Raw genomic sequence first — 27,378 nt, 5'->3', positions numbered from 1 at the left:
TTGTCAAAGGCAGCATTAACGCAAAATAATAAGTTATTTAATATAGGATCCGACTTTATTATTTTTTCAAGGGAGCTGTCTATCACCAACTTCTGAAGTGGGTTTCTTTAAACTCCCCCTGTCTCTAGAGAGACGAGGGGAGTGGGGGGAGAAGGCAGAGTGTCTCTGGACAGGATCTATGACCCGTTATGTCAATCAAACCCCACTTCAGAAGGGAATAAAGAGATTTGTATCTCAAAGCAGCGCCTAACGATCCCTTGGCTTTTCATTTCATATTTATGAGCGGTTTACTTTGAAGTGTTTATCAGCCCATGCGCAGGAACAGGAGAAACTCATAGAAATGCCCCAAACCACACTCCCAACTAATCTGTCCATGCTTGCTGAGCCGGCTGCCTCTCCTGTCCAGGGCGTGCAAAAATAAATACATAAATAAACTCTTTCGGTAAAAATAATAAATAGCGCTGAGCATTGTGACATGGGTGTGGCATAGGAAAGGTGGCTCTAAGATGTGCAAAGGGACTGGGTTGGGGCAGGCAGCTAATTTACTAGCAGAAGACCTGCCGGCCTGTGGAAAAATAGAAACACATCCACAGATGCCTTTGTCTGCTAGGGTGTACGGGCTGAGTAGAAGAACCACATGTTGGCAGTTATTATCTTTTTCTGGTTCTTGGCTTTTTTGTTTGTTTGCTTGTTTGTTTTTTGGATGGCATTCCTAGAATAGTTGAAGGAAATGGTGCCGGAAAGCCGAGCGCAGGCTCCGTTATATTTTTATCTGTGTTAGGACCTCCATTTTATTTTACAATGAAGAAAGCAGGTAGAAGGACAATTTAAGAAAGATGAAGAAGCAAAATTTCTCTTCTTTTCTGTGTGTGTGTGTGTGTGTGTGTACAGGGGCTTGAACTCAAGGCCGGGGCACTATCCCTTTCTTGTTTGCTCTACCGTATGAGCCACAACTCCGCTTCTGGCATTCTGAGGGTTAATTATAGACAGAGGCTCATGGACTTCTCTGCCCAGGCTGGCTTTGAACTGCAGTCTACAGATTGCAGCCTCCCGAGTAGCTGGGATGACAGGCAAGTTTCCTTCTCCTCTTTCTCCTTCTTCTCCTCCTGCTCCTCCTTTCTCCTTCTCTTCCTTCTTCTCCTTCTCTTCTCCTTCTCCTCCTTCTCCTCCTTCTCCTCCTCCTTCTCCTCCTTCTCTTTCTCCTCCTCCTCCTCCTCCCTGCTCCTCCTCCTCCTTCTCCCTCCTCTTCCTCCTCCTCCTCCTCCTCCTCCTCCTCTTCTTCTCCTTCTCCTTCTCCTTCTCCTTCTCCTTCTTCTTATTCTTCTCCTTCTTCTCCTTCTTCTTCTCCTTCTTCTTCTTCTTCTCCTTGATGAATGAATTGCTTGGCTCGTTCTCTCTCTTTTGAATCTACTCCTACACTGAAGAAGAACGGGAGTGCAGCCACGTGTGGCCTGGCAGGCCGGGGACATGGGGACCGAGAGGTCGTGGCACTGCTGCTGAGTATGCCTGGGACACAGCAAAGCTGCAGAGCTCAGTCTTCTACTTTCCACCGAAGCCCATCTCTGGCTTTCTGGCTTCTCTCTCCTTTATTCATAGCAAAAGGCTGTGCATGCAGTGACATGAGCTGAGGGCTGCAGACCTTGCTCAGGGGTAAAGCCTTCTCCTAGCACAGGCAGAGCCTTGGTTTTGGTCCCCAGCACTGAAAACAGAGACAGACAGCGACAGAGAGACAGACAGACAGAGAGAGAGAGACACAGAGAGGGAAGCAAACAGTCATGGAGATAGACACAAAGACAGAAAACAAAAGAATGAGAAAGGAAGAAGAGGGAGGAAGGAGACCAGAAAAAAGGAAGGAAGGAAAAGAAAGAGAAGGAAGAGAGCAAAAGAAAAAGAAGAGAGAAGGGAGGGAGGAAATGAAGGCGGGAAGGAAAGGCTGGACACGTGCTTCTTTCACCTCTTCTTTAGATGGCTTTAGAGGCGTCTCTTTTCTTTGAAGCACATCTTCCTGATGACTGTTCTATGACCGTTATGGAAATGTTGCATGGAAAGTGTTTATGGCCCAGCCATTTCATCTGGCACAGAATCAATGAATGGTAAGCCTCAGGCGTTTGTCCGTTGGCTCAACACATCCCAGGAATGCTCCTGCTTCCGTTCTTTGATTTTTCAGAAGACCCCAAAGCCTCAGGGAATCAAGTGGCTTCTTTGCACTTACAAACCCCTCATCTAGCACCAGGTTTTTCCAAAGGACAAAGAAACCTAACCCTACCCACCTCTGCCCTGGCATGCCTGCCAATCTGGTGGAAAGCAAACTGACCCGCCGTGCGCCTTCATGTCGTCAGGGTGCGTTCCTCTCCCTTCCAAACCTGCGCCAACCCCAAAGCAGAACGCTGCCTTTCTCTCTGACTCCGCAGACCTCGTGGGGACCTAGCGCAGATTTTGTCTCTAGAACCTGAATTTCGCCCACTGGCCCTGGGACTCCATCTGCAGTAACAGGACAGGGGTTTCCCGGGGAAGGCAGGGTGGGGGCGGGGGAGACATCAGGACAAAGAACCCTAAAACCTGCCAGGTAGGCAGGAAAGTCAAGCAGGGCCCCTGCTCCCGGGCCTGCTGATGGGCTGCTTTTGCTGAAAGGCCTGTTTTGATTTTCTTATCCAAATGGAGATTGAGCAGACGGCGCACAAGAGAAAGTGATTTGGAGGCAATTCTCAGGGAGAGGAAATTGATGCCAGAGAGAAGAGTTTGAAATAATCATTGGCTGTTGACCCCTAACCAACCTGCACAAAGGGCTCGGGGATTGAGGGACCCCCCTCACCCCTCTTGACAGGGGAATATGGAACTCGGGATAGCAATTTCCGTCGTGGTCTGACGAGCACCAAAAGGCAGCAAGCAAAACCATTGTCCCCTTTGACGGCAGAGCCGTGTTAATAGAACGGCGGCGTTGCTTCTCAGATAGACTTTATAAAGCGCCAGACATCAACGCTTTTTTCCTTAAAGTACCTGCAAGTGTCACCCAGCAGAGCCTCCTCCGCAGAGACCGGCGCCACGTTGGGTTCTAATCGTACATTGTGCCTCAGAGGACCAGCGCTGCTGGGAGGAGTAGATATTGGGGGGCAGGGGATGGGGAGAAAGCAAATAACCAGAAGTGACCCCTGATGAGAAGTAAAAGAACAGGCCAGAAGCCAGGCGCCGGTGGCTCAGGTCTGCCCTCCTAGCTACTCTGGAGGCTGAAAGAGGAGGATCACGGTTCAAAGCCAGCCCACACAGGGAAGTCCGTGAGATTCTTATCTCCAACCAGAACGCTAGAAGTGGAGCAGGGGCTGAATTGATAGAGCACTAGCCATGAACTTTGTCAAGGGAGAACAGAAGGCTGTAAGTTCAAGCCCCAGTACTGGTGGGGAAAAAAGTGGGGGGGAAATGCAGCAAGTACTATTATATCTCATAATTCTTTACTCAGAAAATACCTTTTTTTGGCAAAGACTTGTTCAGGGGAACATATCTCTTCCAAAGGGCAATATACAATCAAACTTGGTTAAGCGTTTTCAGTGGATTGGCTGCCGTGCTCTGTTGGCGTGCCCTGTTCTCAGCTCAATAACCACGCACAGACATTGTGGTGACAATTTCCCACAGTTGCGCCCTGTGCTTTGATCAGACTAGAAATCAACCAGGAGCCCTCGGGGAGTGGGTTGCGGTCCCAGGCCTGCGTGTCCATCCTGTCAGAGGGTGATGAGATGAAGAGCCTTCCGAGCCAGGCTGGGACCACTTTGTGGCCGAATTCCTGACTCCGTGCTTTCTGTTCTCCTAATGTAGAAAACTGTGGTCTTGACACTTGGGGATGAGTGGTGGCTGGGTGCAAACAAGGGTTCCTTACAGGAACCGGTGAGAAAAGCCGTCGGTTAAAGGAATTGTTTATCAGAGAAGGGCACACAGGTTCACATTTTCTCCCAAACTACTGGATTTGGCAACAGAGATTCTAGATAGAGTCCAGATATCTCCTGTGCATATTCTTCCAGAAGAGCTGTGATATTCAAGTCTGTGCCCTGTACCTCCACCCCGCGATAATAGACGGATCCATCCATCCTGCTGGATGTCAGACTGCAGACGAGTTAATTAACTCTTGAGATCTAGAATAATCTTTCACTGATGACAAAGTCAAAATGTTTACAAAACATCAGGTCTAGGATGGAAACAGGGGCCTGGGTGAAGGCTGCAAATGCTAACGAGGTTTACCACGAGATCCCAACTGATAGATCAAACGCTTGTATGCGACTCTGAAAAGGTCATGACTTCCTGGGTTGATCATTAAATACATCACATCTGAGAACCTTAAGGAGAAACTGCATTTCCTACCTATTTAGATTCCAATCTAAAAGGTGGAAAATACTTAAGTGAATTCAAAGAAAAAGAAGATTTGTTTGCATTACAGTATGCATTAATAAACTAAAGAACATAGACCGACAATAGAATCAAAATAGAATTTGGTTTCATTGGCTCTTATTTAATAATTTTACTCTTTCTAGCAAATAATAATAGTAATAACTGATGTTTCTGAAGGATTTTTTTCAGTACTCAGAGCCTCACGTTACTCACCAGGTGAGTACCATTTGAGCTGTGTCCCTTGCTCTTTTTTTTTTTTTTTTGCTTTAGCTACTTACCAGATAGGCTTTGCATTTTTTCCTGTGTGGAAGACCTCAGATGGTGATTCTCCTAGCTTTGCCTTCCAGCCTGTTGCTTGGGAGAGATGAGTACTCATTAACATTTTACCGAGGTCTGCCTTGCAGGGTGAGCCTGAACGTTACTTCCCACAGATACCTGCCATTACCTTTATCGATGACTCAGTTTATCCTCTGTTATTCTGAATTTTCATGCATGCATGACAGAGGGTCATTGTGAGATAACTGTGCTATTTCCCCATCTCATGGTGGAGACAATGGAGACAGAAGTAATAAACAGCTTGACCAGAATGACCGTAAGCTGGCCCTTACAGAAAGTAAAAGAAGTCTCAAGACAGCTGAAAAATAACCAAATAACCAGCAAAGAAAAAAAAAACTTCTCCAGTTAACCAGCAAAAAGCCAGAAGTAAAGATGTGGCTCGCATAGGAAAGTCCTAGTCTCCACCATGTAAGTTAAGAGCAAAGACCTGAGCTCCAGCCTCAAGAATGGCGTAAAATAACAAAACCTGTAGTAATACTAAACCTATAAACATGTATAAAGTATTCTTAAATAAACATAAACCAAGCATTACAAAAAGACTAGGAAGAAAGCCCCAGCGCCATGGAAAATCAGGTACATATCTGATAGTGGTTGATAGTTTTGCAAAAACAAAATCAGATGCAATGCTTAGAAATGCATAGTATGAAGTATTTGTAAATAAAAGGCATGATGGAATGTACAGACACAGACACAGCGCATACGATCTAAAAGGTGGAAAATACTTAAGTGAATTCAAAGAAAAGGAAGATTTGTTTGCATTACAGTATGCATTAATAAACTACAGAACGTAGACCGACAATAGAATCAAAATAGAATTTTCAGGGTAAATTATGTAAAGGGCGACACTGTTCCAGATGCATTATACCCATAAACTGACATATTGAATTGAAACCCCTTTGTTTCACTACTTAAAAACAATTTCTGAACAAGAAAAACCAAGAATAATACAGTTTTGTCAAGTTGAAAGGGGAAAATAATCAATAGTGGAAACAATCCAGGAAGAAGAATACAGAAGTAAAAGTAAATAATAGAAATGAACACAATTACCGGCTTCTGCAAAACTCATGAAAACAAAATTTAATACTCAAAAATATACGAATAACATTGTACCAACCCATTAGAAGCAAAGTGTGTGTGTCGGAGGGGGGATCCTCTTTAAAGACACATCACTCTGAAATATTTAAATTGACTCAAAAATCAGAAAATGCTACTCATGCTAGAATGGAAGAATTGAATTCTTTATCAGAAAAGTGATGGTTGTAATAACTACACGTAGTGTGTGGCAGGCACTGTGTGAAGACGTGGTACCTGCTTCATCTCATTCCAGCAGCCCCGTTAAGGCACGAGGCATTTTATGTAGATTGTAAACGGAAACGCAGCAGGAATAATTAATTCTAAGACTATTACGCTTAACAACTATTTTTAAAACAGACAACCTAACTTTCTCTCTCTCAACCCTGGGTTAGATATATTGACTATTTTATAGGTTTTCTGTCCTAATTAATTGGGAAACTGCGTAAAATCATTTAGGGCGACGCCTGCCACATTATGCAGCGCTCAGCAAATGTAAATGAATCTGCTTGCCCTTCTCAGAAAACAACTAGACAATTAAAGTGAACTCCTGGTTGTCTGTTTTTCCCCTGTGATTATATATATGTAATATATATATATATATATCAATCCAGTGTATATATATTTCCTATATATATTTCGTATATTTATACACACACACACATATAAATGGAAGGCAGGATCTCTGGTGGTGTGATGAGTGCATGTGCCCTCCTTTAGGATACATGATTGATAGGGCTTTCAATACAGAAATTGATTTTCAATCTTCTTGGAATTTCCATCTGAGGAAAGGACCTCTGCAGCCCCTGAGGTCTTCTGGACACTCGGTTTCTATTCATTTCTGCCCCTTGTTCAGCAAGGCCTTGTGCTGTAACTGCTCGTGGGTTTTCCGTGTTGGATGTTGTTCGGGTTGGAACGTGAAGGGGTCACCGCTTAGGAGCCCCAGTGCCACGTCTACCCCTCGCTTTGAGAGGAGACAGCCGCTGGGGGAGCCTGGAATTGAGGGGCTCTGCCAGCCTTTCTGATGGATCTTGTTTTGTTTTGTTTTTTTAGGGATCTAGAATTTACAAACTGTAAACATTTTCTCACATCAGATATCCATGCAGATTAAAATAAATTCTGTAAACTTTTGTAAACACCGCGAAAATATGGTTCAGGTATTAACACATGAAAGGAAAATCATGCTTCTTAAAGTACACTTTTTGAAATATAAATATTTGGCTTGAAATTTTTTATGAATAATAATGCATTGCCTACCTACTCTGTAGTTTTAAGCTCTGGGATCTTTGGGCGAACAGTTTTGTCAACATTGGGGAAAAAAATACCTGCATGTGTAAAAGCAGATGAACTTTAGAAGGGTATTAAGAGAGAGCCTAGATGAAAATTCTTAGTAAATGTAAGCATAGAACATCGAAATTCCTGAACACATTCTTCAGCGCTGAGAGCACTGTTCATTCTAATATATAGTTGTTTGTATTTGTGTGAAAACAATGTTTTAGATAATGTTAGTAATTGTGTGGGACTGGTTATTTTTTGTAGCCCGTATGCATGTGTAATCACTGAATATTCCAACTCAAAATATTCCTTTTAAGTATAAAAAAAAACAAATTGCTAAGGTAATTTGGGTAAGCAAAAAGAAACACAGTGCATCCCTTATAACTTAGAGTTACCACACTTTTTCTAGCTGACAAGAGGAAGACATCCGATGGAATTATTGCGCGGTTAGCAGGAGACACTGCATACCGATTGCTCTCGTTTTTCTGAAGCACCTCCAGAAATATTTGAGACCCTATTGGATCCCTGACTTTAGGATATGGACTTCAACAATGGCTCAAGGAGATTTACAAGGGTTCACACCCAGCCTGGCCTGCCCCAGGGGGGGGCTCTTTGTGGTCCCCGCGGACGCATGCTGGGGGTCAGTCGTGAAAGACGCCCTCTCAGACCCGCGTCTCCTTGACTCTCCTCCTCTGGTTCTCCGTGTGCGGCCTCCCGTCCAATCTTCTTCTATTTAGCAGTGTCCAGTCCTCATCGGTCCAGCCCTGTCCATTCCTCTTCTGCCGCTTCTCCCTGCTGTTTATGATTGGCAGATACTTTTCTACCATGAAATCTAGGATACTTGGGGTGAAACACAATCCAAGGAAACAAGGACCTCACCACTGGTCGGGAGGGGGCAATAATCACGTAGACTTCACTGCTGAGAGAGAGACAGAGATTGTGACAGAGCAAGACAGAGAGAGAAAGAGAGAGAGAGAGAGAGAGACAGAGACAGAGACAGAGACAGAGAGTCAGACAGAGAGAGACAGAGACTGTGACAGAGCAAGACAGAGAGAGAAAGAGAGAGAGAGACAGAGACAGACACAGAGAGAGAGACAGAGACAGAGGCAGAGAGACAGACAGAGACAAAGACAGAGACTGTGATAGAGCAAGACAGAGAGAAAGAGACAGAGAGAGAGACAGAGACAGAGACAGAGAAGGGAGTGAGGAAAGGAAGGAGAGAAAGTAGAGAATATATATTCTTCAATGCTGAAGAGACAGAGACAGTAACAGAGACAGAGGGAGAGAGGGAGAGAGGGAGGGAGGGAGGGAGAGAGGGAGGGAGGGAGGGAGGGAGGGAGGGAGGAAGTATATGCACTTCAGTGCCAAGAAAGAGAAAGGAGAGAGAGAGAGAGAGAGTATATACATGGAATGCTGATGAGAAAGAGGATGTACACACATTCACACACACACACACACACACACACACACACTTCAATGCAGAGAGATGGGAGAGATAATAAGAGATAATATGTACACTTCACTTCCAAGAAAGAGAAAGTAATAAAAAGAATGAGATAATATTCTATGCTGGGGGGGATGGAGAGAAAGAGAAGACACACACACACACACACACACACACACACACACACACACACACACTGTGCACAGAGAGAAAGGGGAGAGAGAGAGATACACGCTTCAGTGTGAGGAAGACAGTATACATGCATATATTTATACATATGTATATGTGTGTATATCTGCACACACACACACGTCCATTTTCAGTGCAGGGAGAGACATAATTCATACCATTACTGCCCCACTCCCAGCCAACCTACTTTCCCAATTAGGTCATCCCTAGTGACTACCTGCTCTGTCGGTGAGTCAATCCACCGACAAAGTTAGGGCCCTTTCCAGTCCCTGGAACCAAGCCTCATGGCACTTGAACCCCAGCGCAGTCAGATGGCCTCTGTGCCGGCAATGGCTGCGGAGTTCGGTTTGTTTTCCTGGTTCCTCGGCTTTGTTTTGATTCCATGCCATGGCATAGGATGCCGGTGGCTCTTTGGACGTGATGTTTATTAGGAGATTCTGAGGTTGGGCAGCCATTCCGGGCAGGTCCATCCCGGCAGGCATTGTATTTCTCTCCACGGGTGACAGTAGTTCATGGCTCAGCTAGCGACGTAGAGGAGGACATGAGAAGGGAGCAGGGGTGGATGCGGCTTCACTTCCTCGGGGGTCCTTAGAGACTGTTTTGATGTTATGACAGTTTTCCCTTTTCTATGTAAAATGTCTCCTTTGCCAATCAGGGGGCTGGCATGGTAACATGGAGATAATAAGAGTTTTCGGTGTTGCGTTCCACCCTGTTAACTTTTATCTTCTTGCCCTCATACGAGAGAAATCTGCCCAAACGCTGACATTTTCAGTTCTATTTGTACACCCTGGTATTACGATGACATGATAATTCTGACTTAGCTACATATGCGCTTCTCCTAGTTAAAGGTTATTTCGAAGTGTGAGAAGTTGGTAAAAGAAGGAAGAAAAAAAGAAAGACCCTACAAAATCAAGCCATGGTCACAATGAATGGACAGGGCTCTCCCGGGACGGGAATGTCCAGTTAGCATCAGTGGGTCCCAGGACGCCACTTCCTATTTCCGTTAAATTTCTCCTCAGCCAAGCTGTGGAGCTGTACTGGCTATATACAGAGGTGACGACCAAAGACAAGCTGTCTTTCAGATCCAGTCTTACCAGAGGAGTTATTTTTCAAAACTGTCCCCCCAATTCTGATCATCAACATATGACCCTTGTTCCCAGCACCTTCAAGTTGACTAAAATTCCCTGATGTAGGCACCACAGGTCTTGTGAGATCGTTTATGTGTCAATGGATGGACTCTGTCATTCTGTCATGCTACGGAGCCACGGGGCCAGTGACTGGAGATGGTGATGATGGGTATACATGAAATAAATGACAGTGGGGTCCCTGCATGCAGCCCTGTGAGAGGAGGAGGAGGAGGCAGATAGGAGGCAAAGGTGTCGTACAGATTTGAATCCGAAATGTTGGACCTCCTTTTGATGTTTCTATGAGATGTTGAAAGAAGTATTGACTGCTTTCCGCTAGACAGCTTAGCTTAGAGAATCACAGAATGACTGGTCTCTTTCTTCCATTCAAAGCTGCCATGGAGGTTCATAAAGACATAATTATACAAGATGCATTAGAGCAAAATCAGTCTTCCATCAATGAGCAAAGTAAGTGCAACACAATAAATGGACCTCGTATTAAAAAGAAACTCCTTGTGGTTCTTTTATGTTCTGGGCAAAAGTGTATTCCACGTCAGCCTACCTGAAAACATGATTTCATTTGACATCCGTACATTCAAAAGAGTATCTGGAAAATCTGGGGTTATCTGAGTAAACAGGAGGCATAATTGCTCCCCCTGGAACAAACCTTCACCCCATGCCCACTGGACACAAAGGTTAGACTCCAGGTGGACTTTCCTTGCTTTGTCCTTTTCATATATATCCCATTGATGACTGCACAGATGGCATTTCATTCCTGTGTCCCCGTGGCTAATCACTTTCTCGATGAGACTTTATTTCTCTAATGCTCACTCACTGACACATCCCAAAGCCTAGCACAGCTCTCAGAACGATACATATTTGTTGAATGGTTTAATAAATGACCAGTCAAGGTTTGCTCTTCTCATGTCATTGTCCGAATGGCTCATCAACCTCCAAGTTCAGCCACAAATCCATGAGGCTTCGTTCAGAACCTTTTCCAGGGTGATCCAAATGACGTTTACTGTGCTCAGAAAACAGAAAGATTCCAAGCACAGAACTGTGGCCCTGGGCGGGGGAGTGGGGGAGAAAGTTCTTCTTCCAAGATGGAGCTGAATCTACAAGATAATTTTCTGAGAGAACAATTTTGCTTGGGGAGGTAAAGAAATCTCCCGTTCTGTGAGCCCGTATGAACTTACTCATTTTCCCTCTCTTTGTGCATTCTGTCTCACATGGGCAATTTTCTTCATGGCACTGCTTATTTTGTGAGGAGAAAGCTACGGGCTGGAAGCTGAACGCCTGCAAGTGCATTTTCTTTTTGCTTTTGCTAACATCTGTGGTTTCTGTAAAATGTATGTAAAGTTTTTCTTGATCCATGGTGATCTCAAGGCATTTTATGTGTTGTCACATAAAAACCCTCGTTAGAAGTTCTGATCAGAATAAATTTGGTTACTAAGGAAAGAAAGCCATGTGTATGTCATGGCTTCTCATGGCCCCAGACTTCTATTATCTCCTCTTACCACAAGCATTCAGATCAAATAAACCGAGAGATGCTCTTGCTGAACAGCAGACATCTTCGGCTCAAAATTCTTTCTTTTTTAAAAAAAAAATTCTTTTAAACCTCAGAGAGCCATTAAACCTCAGGCTAGTCAATAAGATGAAGAAAACATAGGAGAAAAGTTACTTTCTTACTTATCCACCCTATGTTAAAATGGGATTGTACAGCCAAAGATGGTTGTAAGTGGAGGAAGAAGAAGCCATACTTAGCGCGGGCTGTTTTGTTCTGTTTTATTTCCTTATTGGGTTACTTTTGAATGTGTTAAGGGGAAACGGAGCGGTGCACTTCAACCACTGAGCAGATGAGAGAGCGACAACAGCTCACAAGGTTTTCTAGTTGCTTCAGGAAAGCAGCGCCAGAGAGAAAAGTCTTGGAATGATGGATGAATGCAGAGGCTTTCGTCTTGCAGACTCAAGTATGCAGTTCAGTAATTATGAACATATGCGAAAATAAAAATGGATGCTCCCTGCCCAGGCTGACAACCAGGAGCGATGGGTCCCAGACCAGCGACTCCTCAGCCATCAGTGCCAATCCACAGGCCGAGAGTAGCCTGAACCGTCATGGAGCAGAAATGTCCTGTCTCCATGCTGGTTAGCCTTAGGGCTTCGGCTAGTTCTCACATGAATGGGTGTCACTCCATTGGGACCGTTACAGCTCCTAATGGGTCCCCTTCCAGATGCACAGTCAAGTAAGACCCACGGGCTGTTCACAGCGGAAGGAGTACAAGAAAAATGGCAAGTTAAAAATTTACCTGGCTATGCCATGCAGAAGCCAGATTGAGCGGCCAGGAATTCAGCTGAAGCTCTGGCCCTCCGCGTCCAGCAAACCTCAGCCGCCTCCTGGCATGAGAAAGCCCTGTATTAGCCACCTGGAGGGCTCCGGAAGCCAGCGAGCACCTCCCCTCGTTGCCACCATCAACCCCAGATCTGCCTCTGCACACCCTTTACTCCCAGACCTCCATTTTCACAGCTGAAGCTGCCAAGGCATGTACACTGCGTCAGCAATGACACATGCTTTTGTTTATTTATTTTTTCTATTGATCATAGGGCTTGAACTCAGGGCCTAGACCACTGTTCCTGAGCTTTGGTGCTTGAGGCTAGCACTCCAGCTTTTTCTATGTATGTGGTACTGCGGAATCAAACCCAGGGCTTCAGGTGTGCTAGGCAAGCACAATACCATTAGGTCATGCTCCTGGTCCTGGGAGAGATTCTTTTGTTTATTTTTTTAGTCAGACAAGGGGCTTGGACTGTGGGCTTGGGCGCTGTCCCTGAGCTCTTCAGCTCAAGGCTACCACCCTACCCCTTGAGCCACAGCCCTACTTCCCCTTTTCTAGTGGTTCATAGGAGATAAGAGTCTCACGGTCTTTAGTGCCCGGGCTGGCTTTGAACCTCGATCCTCAGATCTCAGCCTCCTGAGTAGGTAGGATAGCAGGCGTGAGCCAACATGCCCAGCTTCTTTTCAATTGTTTTTCTTTAAAAATTACCAACATAAATGCTTGGTAAATACATTTATTTAGCTATTCACATGGTAGGCCGTGTTTTATTTGCAGCTGCCTAAAAGAAAGAAAAATATTCTCAGAACTAAATCCTCAAGTCTCTTGTCCACCCTGAATACATGTTCTCTCTGGACCCCCGGCCCCGGAAGGCTCCTGTACCACGGCCAGTGGGATAGCCTGGCGTTTGGCTGAGTGAGACGACGCTGTGTGCACGCGTGTGTGAGCATGCCTCTGGCCTGTGGACCCCGTTTCACGCCCTTCCCCCCTTCTCTCTGTTGCTGTCACTGCAGGGAGTAACTTCACCCTGGCCGAGCTGGGCGTGTGCGAGCCCTCCCCACACCGGAGTGCCTACTGCGCCGCTGACCTGGGCCTTCTCCACCAAGGCTTCTCCCTGAGCACAGGCTCAGACGCCGACTCCGACGCCGAGGGCGCCATGTCTCCTGAGCACGCCATCCGACTGTGGGGGAGAGGGCTCAAATCCCGACGCAGCTCCGGCCTGTCGAGTCGGGAGAACTCCGCCCTGACTCTGACTGACTCCGACAATGAGAATAAGTCGGAGGAGGAGAACGGTAGGCCTGGCTTCTTCCATTCCTTCCTGTGGTCCGGGTGTCGCACGCCGCGCTGGGGCAGGGTGGAGGGACGGCTGACGACTGCTTGGGGTGTGGGTTGTGTTCACGCGAGGAGGTCTGATCCAGCCAGCCGTTTTCTGGTGAGCTGACCTGGCCTGGCCTGGGTTCAGTTCTGGGGGTGAGGGGGTGGTGGAGGTAGGCCAGCACCCCTCCAGCACATGGTAATTGAGAAGCGAGTGTGAAAATCCCGCTGTGAGCAGAGCCACGTGGTGCAGTGGATTCTTCCATGCAAGCGAATTGCACAGCCTAAGAGGCAGCTTGGTAAACTACCACCTACAGCTCTATTAAAAAAGGTCCCCTCGCCACAAGTTTCCAGTTCTTGGTATTGATTTCCCTACCCAGTAAATAGCCACCTGGGTTACTATTTATTATTATTATTATTATTATTATTATTATTATTATTATTATTATTATTATTGCGTGTGTGTGTAGATCTCTTTTGAAGCATATATTATCTTAGACTTCCATTTTCAGGCAGCCAAGCCTCACATCCCTGTTAGAGGTCACATGTGTGGCAGGCTCGGGGGAAACTCACTTCTCTCCACAAAAAGGCTTTGGTGCCGTGCTTACTTTCCCTGGGTTCTAGAGCAGACCAGTTGCTTCACACGACGTCCGTCCCCAGTCAGTGCAACCCTGTTTATCCTCCAGCTTTGCGGGTGAGTTCTCATGAAACGGTGGAAATTAAATGCTTCTAATCATGAAGCAGAAAAGTGTAGGGGAGTCTGAGCACGTCATTAAAGAGAGAAGGTTCTTTCGCGTGGATTTCCTAGCCACTCAGGACCCTGTTTAGTTAAATACATTTCTTTTCTTTTCTTTCTTTCTTTTTTTTTTCTTGGAAAAGATAAATTGCATTGGGTACAGCTGATTTAGGAAGAAAGCATCCCAAATCGTGCAGTTTGGTGTGAATAGTTTGCCTGTTTTCTCCGAAGAATCATCATTAACGTGTTTACAAATAGATCAGTTGTTTGTCTAAAATACTAGCTGCTTCCACTAAAGCAACTTTCCTATCTTCTTCCATTGAAGAAATCTCCAGGCAGGCAGTTTGTGGTCCGCACAGAAGCACGAGCTAGGTAGTAGTTCATTGCACAACTGTGTTGGGAATACCTTCCCTGGGAAAGTCAAAGAGTCGCAGAGATGTCTCTCTAGGACCTTTAAATCCATCTTTAATCAGGAAACGTGTTACTTGTGGCTCCACTGGCTAATCCATGTCCGCCATGCACACAACCCCCACCACTGTCGGAAGCATTTTTGGATTCCCTGACACATAAGCAGCATTTGTCATCTAAGAATTTGTGGCTCCTTTCATATCAGGCACTTTAGCAAATCTCTCATGCGGGCATTTCTGCGTCTATGTGGGAAACCATCTATATAAGGCTTCCCCCCACCACGTGTTTATAGAATCCCATCCTTGAGTAATTTATACCTGTCCCTTACAAATGCGGCCCGTGAGAGGAGGTTGGCATGGAAAGGAAGTGAGCAGAAACAATTGCCTTGAGCTGACCAAGAGCTGTTGTTGACCAAGAAATTTTCTGGCAAACTGTGTGTCTGGTGAATAATGATCTCGTTTCTCCCACATCATGGGAAGTGTCCTGTCTGATGAGTTTTCACTTGGAGATTCTCTGGATACATTTTAGTACATGGACGGGAATGAAAGACATGTATAGAATCCTGGTTAATTTTTTGGTAAATGCTAATTCTATTATAACGAGAACTTATAAAGAGAAATATACGGTACAACTCCGTATGTGAGGGCATCCTCTGATTAGCCTGAGAGGGGATTGAGGTCAAAAGTCTATCCAGGTGAGGGATAGTTCCTCTCATAATTAAGTAGTTGTACAAACGTTTATTTTTAACTCAGTATGTCAGTTTATTAGTACTATGGTTTTTTTTTTAGAAAAATGTTTTTATTAAGTAGTTTTACTAAGGGGTTTTAGCTCCACAAGTCAGATGGTGAGTACAATGTATCTCAATTAATGTCACCCTTTCCATTAAGCTAGGGGGATTTGAAACATGCAGGTAGACTCACTTTCCTATCCCCCTTTGAGGAATTAGTCACGGTTTCACATAGGTAAATTACCCCATACATTAAGCTCCTGGTATTTTCTGACCAGAAACAAAAAGACAATACCTTTGGCATGTTCGATCATGCGGCGTGAGCGGGGTGGGGGGGGGAGGTGGGAAGGAACGTCTGGCTTCGTTTCTGACAAATTCTGCTTAGCTCGCAAAGAAATCGATGCGCCCTCACCTCACTGGTTTTATGAAGTGCGGGAATGTATTATCATATAGATTGGCGCTTGCCTACACTGTCCCACGCCAGCCTGGGCCCTCACGAAGCCCTCGTTAATTTCCCACACTGGTGCCCGGCAAAGGCTTTCTCCCTGGCGGAGGCTGGACCGTTCACAAGCCAATCGATAACCTTTCAGGGCCGGCTCTCCTGAAGGAGAAGTCACAGCCTTCCACCCTGGAAAGAAGCTCTCCAGTTCACCTTTAGATTCTTTTCTTTTCTGAAGGATGCATGGTCATAAAAGCAATCTTTATTTTTTTCTCCCCCTGTGGGGTTCTGTGTTCTTCTTTCTCTTGTCTGGTGGGATCTGGGAGCATACAGATTTCTTTTCTTTCTCCCTTTGTTAATTTTCCCAGTGCTTCAAAATTCCAACTGGGATTCTCCTTCCCAAGTGTAGTTAGAAAGTGAAGACGGATCACAGAAATTGGCATCTTTTTCTCCAGCAGGCAGGATGGAGCCAAGGTTCGAAAGCCAGGTGCCGAATGCCCTGACTCAGCCATGACTCTGGATCTGCGTGGAGGAGGCTGAGAAGACAGGACGACAGGACATTTCCCTGCCCCTAGCCCCACAGGAGGCTTTCCATATCACAATCTCACTATTTTGTTCATCTGTCCTCTTCTTGGTCACTGGGGCTGCTCTCTTACCATGGTGCTGGCTGGAGCTGGGATGCTTTCAATAAATAAATCCCTCAGAAGGAGGGGGGCCCTTCAAGCTTCTTCACTCTGTCTTGGAGCTGATGATTAGCCCGACAAAGAAATGACAATGGAATTTGAGAAGTGAGGCCAAGTTATCCCTTGGTGAAATTCACGCTAAAAGGGGCTTCTCCCCGTGACTGGAGAGTCATACTCTTTTTTTTTGCAGTAATAAATGTCCCACTTAAAATATGTCCCTCTTCCAGGCCTTTTGCATCACCTGAGTTCTGGGGGAAATGGGGCAGTCACCAATACAGGGCAGTAACAGATGGATTGCCTCCTTAAAGACAGGGAAAAGCACACAGAATAAAAACCTGGTCCGGGCATTCCTTATGCCATTATGTGCTTTTTATTTTCATGAGGACATAAAAATATCCTTGAGATTTTTTTCTATTGTAATTCAAGTTTGCATTATTTTATTGGAAATCTAGACCAAAAAAAAATAAAGAAGAAGAAGAAAAGAAAAGAAAAGAAAGTAAATGGAAAAGACAAAGAAAATAAACTTGGGCAAGGGATAGAAAAAGACCCAAAATTGCAGAAAACCAAATCTACTCTGGTATTCAGCTTTCAAATATTTATTCTTCCTTCCTCTTCTCTGTTTCCACCTGAAGTAAGTACGAACACTATTCGTTTCCCTCTGTTGTCAAGTGGGCAATTTATAATTCTCACAATGCATTTTGAGTGTGAAAATACAAATGGAGGGTTAATTCTATTGCATTTCAAAAAAAAAAGCGTGGGTCAGAAAAGCTGGCCCTTGCACATGATGGGCCTATGTTGAGTGGAGTGTGTGTGTGTGGGGGGGTGTGTATCTGTCCATGGCCTCACTGGCTGAAATTCCCAACAAATCTCCACCTGCTGAGACCCTTTCTGCTTGTTAACTTAGATTAAGAGGGCAAGACTTTCCTGACCACCGTAGAAAATGTAGATTGCTACCACCAACAAAAGCACATTCTTCCCCCCCCCTTTTTATAAGATGTGTGGTTTCAAAGTCTTCCTACTTTCTCCTCAAAAACTGTCTCTCCAATAACTTTAGCATTGAAGCAATCTTTAAGTAAATGTACAGAGGAGCCACTATGGATTCTGTTTCCGACCCTGTTTTATTACTCTTACGTTCATGTACGTTTATTTTGTATTTTATAACCCACTCTCTTTGCTTCACTTTCTCATCTGTAAGAATTATGAAGTACCCAGAACACACACACACACACACACACACACACACACACACACACACACACAGATTCACATATGCACACACAGAGGCACACACACACAAAATTCTATTTATTGCAGAAATAACAAGCGATTTCATTTTTGCTCTTAACCACGGCAGAAAAATGAAGAATAAGATGGTAAAAGAAATAGTCACAGGAGAAAAAAAAGAGCACAGAGTAACATTCAACTGTGCTTTTGATGTTGGATACAGGAGAATGGCTTTTCCAGTCAAATTTTCTGACAAAAGAATTTTCCATGGAACCTAGGAAAATATTGTATGGTGCTTTAAAAACAAAACAAAAAGAAATCTGTGAAAATGGATACACTCCCAATTCAGTTTGGCAATAGTTATTTCAAATAGTGGCTTTTTTCCCCCCAGCGGTCTGTCCCTACAGGTTTCTAAGAGGAAGAGAGAAGGAAGCTTTGTGAAATGAGTTATGATGAGTTGAAAACCTGAAGGGTGAGAGAACCAGTGTTACAAGCCTTCAGTCTTGGTCTATTTTGAGTGGAATAATGAACTCTTTCTACAGACAAGCCAGTACACTGATAGATGAGGCTACTGAGTCATCTTCATTTTTTTTTGTCCTAAAAAACAAAACAGACTATTAATGGGACTCTGAAACATAAGATGATTGCAATGCCAAAACACAGCTGATACAAATGTACAAGGAAAGACACGAATTTAGGACTCTCATCCAGCCACCTGGCATAATAATCTGAGCAGGGAGCAAAAGGGTGGATGTGTTGTAAATGCAGAATTTCAAAACCAGTATTGTTTTGGTGCAGGTTGTGGGGCGTACATTGCTTTAACAGAGACCAGAAAAATATGGAGAGTTCCACTGCATTTCAGGACTGCACGTTCCAGATTATAAACTTCAGTGGCATGTTCTTTTCCTTCCTTTCTTTCTTTCTTTCTTTCTTTCTTTCTTTCTTTCTTTCTATATCTCTTTCTTTCCTTTGGTGGTTTCTTTCATGTTTGTTAATTCCCCCCCCGGGGGCGATCGAGCACTGGCTTCCTTCCATAAATACAGTAAATAAATGGAAGCACTAAGTCTCACTTCTGGCCAGGCGGCCTGATTATTGCACATGTTGTCTCCAGGCCTTCGGGGAGACATTGGGTTTGGTGAATAATCATTTAGTTTTGTAAGCCGCCGAGCTCCTGATATCAGTCAGTACTTCAACTTTCAGTGCAGTGGGCGCAGTGAGTGAGTAAGCGGACACATGCGTTTGTCACCTCCTGATCGGGAGTCCCTTCCGTCAGAAAACACTCACTCTTCGGGGCCTATTACCTCCGTCAAGGTTTCGTTTGGTTGTTGTTTGTCAAGGATCAGATTCGATTTATATAAAAGATGGGAGAGGTGTGCCGTGCATCCGGTATCGAGGCCATCTACAAAATGGATTCAAGCTGAGTACTAATTTCCAGCAGACTCGAGGAGTCAGGGGGAGTTGGGATAGAAAGTCAGACCAAACCGAAGCTCATGTGAGGAGAAGACGGGGGGCAGAAGGAGATTTCGAGTCCGAAACTGGAATACCGCGCGTAGAGGGGCGACATTTTAAAGAATAGATCTGTAAACTAGAAATTGAAGCTGTGTGTGTGTGTGTGTGTGTGTGTGTGTAGTTGTGATGTGATTCTCCCAATTGTCTAATGCTACTGTAAGCACTACCCACAACAATTTTCCATTTCTTCCCCCACCTCTCTCCCCTCCCCTTAGCTCAGTTTGAAATAACTGAAGGAATGACAGACAGGACTGAGTGGTTTAAGAGAGGACAGTCACCATGCACATTCAAACTCTACTTCCTAGGCCGAACCCAGTGTATGGAGAATTGATTATCCCTACCACCACCCCAGCATCACCATCTTCATGATTCCTATTATTGGTGGTGCTAGCAGGTGCAGAAGAACAGCTGCATAGGAGGGTTCAGTTGTATGTGTGAAGACATTGTACCCCGCCCTCCATCTCAAGCTCCCTGATTCCATTCTTGCTTAGGTGCATCCGCTGGGATAAGCTAACTCACTTCCTGTTCCTCTCTCTCACAGAGTGGTTTGCGTTCTCCAGTATTTAATTTTTTTGTTAAATTTACTACCATTGTAAATCAGAATAAGAACGTTTCATTTGGCTCTGTTCTGGAAACGTGAGGTTGTTTGGCTGTCCTGGTCCAGGCTGTCTCTGAACAAATCTGGGTTAGATGCATTATGAGTAGAAGATGGAGGCAGAACGCTAAATTTCCTTCCATGTTCCTGACTCCCTCTACCTTTGGGATCTGACTCAGTCCTCGTCTACCTTGCAGTTGACAACTTTTACCCCTGTACCAGCTCGGAGCAAATGAGAAATCCCCTCAAAAGGGGAGAGATACGTGGGGAGCCCTGTGACTGGACGGTGCTAAGGCAATACTCCTTCCTTTTCTGTAAGTCTCAGTCACATATGGAGGGGGTTGAAAGTTCTCATGCCGAGATCCTGAAACCCGCCTGACAGGATTAAATCAAATGAGACGCCATTTAATTTGGAGGATCAGGGAATGGTTGCCTGTACAGTGAGCAGCCCAGCGAACTGAACGATGAGAAGTTGGGAATCTTTGATTGAACATGTGAACATTCCTGGATGATTCCAGACAATGGGGACAGGAAATGCAGTTTAAAATAAAACTGGAGCTGCTTGGGGGGGGGGGAATGGCAGGCTTGGGGACCCACCCAGCCCTCCACTCATGCGTGGAGACAAAGCGAGGATAACACGTAGACGCCTGCAAAGATCTCCACTTCCTGAAGGAGGAAGACAAGGGCGTGAAGATGCGTCCCACGGAGGGGTCAGGATCCAGGGAGTCAGAGGCCTTCCCCAGGCCACAGGCCCTCTTCTGGTGGCTAGCGGGGTGCCAGGCGGAGGTGTGGAGGGGGAGACATCAGCGAGACTGGCCGTGGGTGGGAGGGAGCTGGCGTTTCTGTCAGCCCTCCTTGGGAGATGGTTTGTCCCGGGGAAGCTTTCTTCTCTGGGGACTGGACTAGATCCACGCCACGGGGGTATTTCTGCTTGTGTGAAGCAGGAAAGCGTGTCTACTTATTCCCACCAAAGCTCAGTACTGGTGAAGGATCAGGAATTGTTCCTTTGGCATATATTGTAGGTGAGAAGCACGCTGCCAGGGGTTCACGAATCTGAGAGGATGTTGGATGTTAACACCAGCATACCGTTTAGAAAGTCGTGTACCTTGGTACACAGAGATGTTTCCTAAAATGCGCAAATCTTGTGTTTTGCTTTACGTAGTATTGATGGAAAGATAGTAATCACCATAAAGGGAGACTCTTTGGCTGTCACTGTGCTTCTAGAAAGACTGGGGATGTGCCTATACCTGGCTAAGAATGGTACAAAGACACCTGGATGTGTCTCTTCGAGTGATATGCCTGTGTCTTGTGGACATGGCAGGGGAAGTTCTACCAGGGAAAGGGAAAGACAGACATCAAAAAATTTAAGTTAAGCTGGGCTCTGGGAGCTCACACCTGCAACCCTAGCTACATGGGAGGCTGAGATCTGAGGATTGTGGTCCAAAGCCAGCCCATGTAGGAGATTCTTACGTGCACCGAACCACCAGAAAAACCAGAAGTGGCGCTGTGGCTACAAGTGGTAGAGGGCTAGTCTTGAGCTGAAGACCTCAGGGACAGTGTCCAGGACCAGGGTTCAAGCCCTACAACCAACATGAAAAGAAGAACAAATCATTTGAGGTTGGGTCGTGTTTGAGGGAGATGGTGATAGATGAGGGTGTGATAATGACGTGTGTGTGTGTGTGTGTGTGTGTGTGTGTGTGTGTTTTAGAGGAGGTGTGTGAGCACCGTCATCTAACTTGCACTTTCTTGGCCATCCTCTCTAGCACCTTGTTCTCTCAACCCTTGAATCACCAGTCACAGGGCCGCTGTTCCAGCTGGGTCAGAATCCACACGCAGAGCCCATGTTCTCTGAAGTCTAACAGCTTTGGCCCCTAGGGATCTCTGAGTCGGTTTCAGTGTGTCAAGGAAAGGCAGCCTGCCAGGCGGGGAGTGTGATGCTCTGTCTGCCATAGGAGAGATGATCTTTATGTCCCCTCACCCCATTCCAAACCCCTTCTCTTCATTCAGGTCTCTCCTACCCGACCTGGAATTCAACAGAAGCTCCACTCACTTCATAGTGAAGGTGTGTCTTCAGTGTCTCCTTCCACTCTCAAAATGCATGAGCTCAAGCCTCCAAAATACGGTTTGGGCATCACAGACATGGTGTGGGTATCACTGGAATACAGGAGAAAGACGCAGATTTCTCAGTGTGTGTGCGTGTGTGTGTGTGTGTGTGTGTGTGTGTGTGTGTGTACACATCTGTACATCCATCAATACATGTATCTGTTAAACTTGCCATTTTAAGTGTGTTTTATGGCATAGATCGTATTTTCTTAAATGTGCATCACTTATGACAGATCACATAAGTGCAGAAATGTATACATTGAAAGTGTGTCTGAAATCTTTATGGAGTTGCAGGTGTATGACAGAACGCCGGGACTATTGTTTTAGACATTTTATTTCCCAGGAGATGAAGACGAAGCAGCCAGGCTCCCCCTGCCACGTCTGGCGGATCCATTATCTTGCAGCAAGCAGTTCAGAGGCCTTCCTTGTGGTTCATGGCCGTCTGGCTTGATCATATCTGACTTTTTTGTGTGTTTGTTTGTTATGACTCTCCAGTTTTCCCCTGAATTCTCTGTGTTTGCCTTCCCTTCTCTTTAGGCGTCGATAGAGAAGTTCTCGTTTCAATAGAAGCCATAAGGAAACACACACCGCACATGGCCCAACCCCTAAGGGGAATGGGAAGGGTCGGTTGTGTCAGAGCCAAAGACACTCAGATGTGAAGAAAATCGTGCAGAGAGAAGGTTCTAGGCCATGGACAGGACTGCTTCTTGACATCAGAGCCACGGGCAGGGGAGGGGTGCCTTGAATATTTACACTGAAGACGTTACAGTGCACCTGTTCCAGTGGGAACAAGTTCATAATTCCACGTCAAGAGCAGGGGGGGAGGGAGGAAGGAGGGGAGGGCCTGTCTCATGGGTGACCCTCCCCCCCATCTGCTTACAAAGACACCATCAGGCCAAGCCAGAAGCAAGGGGGTTTGCCATCCTTGACAAATGATGACTAAAACAACAGGTGACGCTCTGCTCCAGGGAGACGGTTGGTCATAATCTAATTTTTACAGGAGCCATTCGTGGTGTCGGGGACCATGAGAGAAATCTGTCTACCTTGTAGTCATTTCAGGGTTGTTTCTGCTTCTCCACAGTGGAGAATCACACTTCCACAACATTAGTATACTTGATCCAATGGGGGAGGGGGAGAGGGGGAGGGAGAGTGCAATTCTATATAATTGTATATATATTATACATATATACGTGTGTGTGTATCTATCTATCTACGCTTCCCCTCCCCCAGGAAATAGATTCTAAACATTTCTAATGGCAGTAGGTATTCTGTAGTATTTACTGGCATATAATATTCCCTTAGCTGAATACATTTTCTCAAGTCTCTCTCATGGAACCCCCGATTTATTTATTTTTTTTATTTTAGGTGCCGTATCAAATCTGTGTGATGAATGCAGGCCATGTGGCTAAGCTCCGGGGCCCCTTGCTGATCATTTCCCCGGGGTAAACTCTGACTCATTCTCCGCCACTTCTCTTTGAGGCGCATTCTCCCAGTGCCTGCTGACATAGTATGAGACCTCTCCTCCTGAGTGAGAATCTCAGGAAACTCCACTCCGCACAGGAAAAGACTTCAATTGCCATTGTTTGGTTTCTTTTCATCCAGGAGTTGCTCTGGGCACTCCCCATTTGTGTGTGTGTGTGTGTGTGTGTGTGTGTGTGTGTGTGTGTGTGTGTGTGTGTGTGTGTGTGTGTGTGTGTGTGTGTCTGGGTGTCTGGCGTCTTGTGGTTTGTCATCCTTCTCCCCATGAGAAGGTTAGGGAGGTTCCTTTTCCTCTCTGATGCCTGTGTGGAGCTCTGGATTCTCTGCAGCTGTCTCCAATGTCTACAGACATTCCTTTACAAGCATATGGAGAAAGACTTGACTGTACTTCCACCAGCAACTGACTTGTGTGTTCTCTAGAAGGGACTATTCTGCCCATGATAAGGAGACAAAGGTGGAGAGAGGGAGGGGCAGAGAGAGAGAAGAGAAAAAGGCAGCAAGAGAGGATGAGTAAAGGATAGGGAGAAATAGGGAGAGAAGGGGGCAACAGGAGAGAGCAGGAAAGAGGAGAGATAGGAAAGGAAAGAGGGAGAAGAGAGGGATAGTTCATTGGTTGGTACCTAGAAGTCATCTAAGGTGATTGTATTAACTAAAGAAGAAAAGGTAGCTCTGTCTAAGGTGTTTTTATTTATTTTTTTTTATTTTTCTGGATGAAGCATTACAGCTTAAGAAGTCCTCCGAATGTGGGACTTTATTTCACATTGTTCAATTATAACCAAGCAAGGATAGAATTGCCCTCTGCATGATGAGAGGAAACTCACATCTACTGAGATAATCTCCAAGGTCCCTGGAGGAGATGGAATTGAGCAAATGGTGTATTAAATACCCTTCAGACTTCCTCTGTCTGTGGCACCTTTGATTCAAGGAGGTTAGCAATCATAAACCCCGTGGTAGGCCTGCTATCGGTATCTTTTTTTTTTTTTTTACAAAATAGGTAGTTCTGCCTGTAAGATAAATATCTCCAGGCATAAGGAAATACTCTGAAAATAATCCTGTGGAAGCAATTACTATTATAAAACTCTGACTGGGCTAATATACAGTGTTGCTTAATAATTGATGTTATCATTTTTTAAGCAAGGGAGGAAAAAAAAAACCCCTCTCTTTTGTGTGGCATCCTTTTGTACAGTGAGAGTGAAGAGCCCCCAGTAAAATACACAACAATTAAGAGAGAACGAGCTGCCTTCCGTTTCCGCTCGTGCACATTTATGGCTGCATACAGCAAGGCACACTGGGAAGCCAGGAAATGTACAAATCACCTTAATCTGTCCCCCCGTGGTATTTTAGACTCGCCGTAATCTACTCCAATTTTATGTGTTTAGCCCCTGCTCCCGCTTCCAACCTACATATATTTGCAGTTCCTTCTCGGCCGGGCTCCTTATTTTTTCCAGGGGACACCCCATCTGCCTCCCACGCCTCGGAGTCCCCTGTCCTGTCGCCTTCCCTGTCTCTACCCTGGTCTCCCCAGCGCTGTGAAAGCATGATGTGAGATGCCCGGTTCCCTCCGAGATGGCGCGCCCACCCGCGTGGTCTCCACAACCTCTGGAGAGTTCCTACCCCTTGGAGTCTGTTCGTGTTTTCTTCCTCCATAGCCTTCACCTCCCTGTAGCCCGATGAGATGCATTTTGGAGATGACAGCATCAGCAAGAGTTGGTGACAGGCTGCAGGAGCTGATAAGATAAAGAGAGTGAGGGTTACACAGGAGCCAGCAGAGGGGTTGCTGGGAATTGGTGGAAAGCGCCGCATCGGAAGGTCTCGGAGTGAAGTTATGGAGAAGGGGACCTGGAAGAGAGACCCGGTGTGGCTACCACAAAGCGACACACCCGGGGCTCACTGAGCACAGTGGGGGCAGAGGAGGACGACCTGGGACACACTCACTCCGTAATCCCAGCTGCTCAGGGAGCAAAGATCTGAGGATCCTACTAGGAAGCCAGCCAGAGCAGAAACGTCCATGAGATGGTTATCTCCAATCAGCCAGCAAAGAGCCAGAAGTGGAGCTGGGGCTCAGGTGGGACAGTGCCAGCCTGGAGCGGAGAAAGCTAAGGAACAGTGAGCAGGACCTGAGTTCAGATGGCATTGTAATCCGGTGCTTCTTTGAAACCTGAATTGAGAAAATACAAATGAAGAACATACGCTCTAGGATCCATCACGTGGTCACAAACCACACCCAGACTTATCTTCCCTGGCTGAACTTTCCATGCTTCCCTCTCCGGTGTCAGCCTCCATGTTAAGCAGAGAAGCAGGCCCGTAAAGATTCGGCTTTGCCACTGTGTCTTAGCTCTGTCTGTCCACCCTGCTCACTGGACTTCCACTCTCTCCAGCTGTGCAATGACCACACACACCGCCATCCTTCCTTCACCTGCACACGCTGAGACACGGTCAAGCCTGTGGCACAGGCCCGATGACGTTCGTAGAGTCTGGTTTTAAAGTAGTTCTCTTTGTCGTCGTGTTCCATCCACGTAGACTGTGTTGAACGTCTGTAGATGCGTCGCAGGCCCGTTATTCCAGATGAGTTCTGTGTCTCAGTCCTAACCCTGGGCCTTCACCGCTTGCTTCCTGAGGCAGGAAATTCCTCCATTGATGTGGCAGGGTGGCCCGGGATTAGATCGTTCTCTCTTACCTCTCCCTCCATCCTCCGCATTCTGGGAAGCTGTCACTCGCAGGAGGTCTGCCTTGTGTATCAAACAGGAATTTCCACAAGGTGAGCTCCTGCTCGACTTTTTATTTTGTTCTTCCAGGGAAAGGAGTTAAATGTTAATTAAGAAGTCTCATCCAGTAAATATCCAGCCGCCACCATCCAGACGGGCAGAGCTGATGATAGAAAGAGGGAAGGTGTCCATATCACTGGCTGAGCCAGGATGGCTGGAGGAGGGGCCGGGGCAGGGACACGGGGAGGGAGGGAGGGAGGGTAAAATATTCCAGGAGCCGGCTGCCATCCTCAGGGCAGAGCTGGACGCAGCTGGCCAGGTGCAGGCTTGCAGCAGCCATCGTTCAGGACCCAAGTCATGAAACCTTTGTCGAATATGCCCTCCATGCTGAGAACTGGTGATCCCGAGATACATCTGACACGGTCCTTTCCCTCCCAGTCTCCCCCATCCCAACAGGGCAAGAGAGACCTGCATGGTGCAAGGAAAGAGAATGGCACAGAAGGTTAAACCCATGGCTGTGCAGTAGAGTAGGTGGTGCTCTCCCCCCCACTCTCTTGCTCTCTCTTTCTATCTCTCAGCCCATCTCAGGCCAAGTGGAAGTCCCTGAGATGTTGGGAATGAGATCAGCGACCTAGAGGCCACCTGGTGTGTCACTGAGTGATAAACGACGATAGGGAATAGTAATGTCCGCGTAGGAAGAGAAAAGCTGACTCTTTCTGCCGGGGAGACGGTGATGCTGCGGGTTCAGGGCTGTGAACAACCCCACAAAGAAGAAGAGTTAGTGGGTGGGAGAGAAAATGAGGAACAAACCGCGGGGACAGTGCCAGGCTTATCCTTGGTCAGCTTTGAAGAATTTTTGGACTAGTTACATGGAAAAGAATTTCAACCCCGTGAAAGCCACTGGAGGTTATTCACAGAGCAGTAGCCTGATTACATTTACCTTCGTGATCTGGACTGGGGAAATGAAGACCTGAGCCTGCAGGAGGAATTAGAGCCCTCAGTGAACCGTGGCCCTGCGTCTGGAGCCGAGCGCAGGGAGGACAAGAGTTGGTACCAGGGTTTGGTCGGCCAGTGACCTCAGTGCAGTGCAGAACTGAATTCAGGCTGAGGGAGGGAGGGGTGGTCAATGATGCTCGAATGGAACATGTCACAGAGTCCAACAGCTCTTTCATGATCCCTGTAAAAATAAGACTGCAGCAGGAGTATCATTGGAAGAATGGTCTGGGTTAGGCCTTGTATTTGGGGCTCAAAGGCTGACCTGAATGGGCATCCCATGTTTTCGATTCAGTTTCCATAGCTGGCTAATTTCTACAACT

General features: G+C 46.1%; 1 protein-coding gene across 1 annotated transcript in view; it reads left to right on the top strand.

Moving 5' to 3' along the window:
- Tenm2 (teneurin transmembrane protein 2) overlaps window positions 1-27,378 on the top strand; it is a 705,632-nt gene that overhangs the window by 175,926 nt on the left and 502,328 nt on the right. Inside the window, 1 exon segment of the mRNA XM_090321035.1 lies at window positions 13,154-13,432. Within this exon segment, the coding sequence (XP_090177161.1) occupies window positions 13,154-13,432 (279 nt within the window).

The sequence above is a fragment of the Megascapheus bottae genome, chromosome 29, assembly GCF_031878675.1.
Source record: "Megascapheus bottae isolate mThoBot1 chromosome 29, mThoBot2.hap1, whole genome shotgun sequence".
NCBI lineage: Eukaryota > Metazoa > Chordata > Mammalia > Rodentia > Geomyidae > Megascapheus > Megascapheus bottae.
The sequence above is the reverse complement of the archived record's forward strand: the minus strand, read 5'-3'. Positions and strand labels throughout refer to the sequence as shown.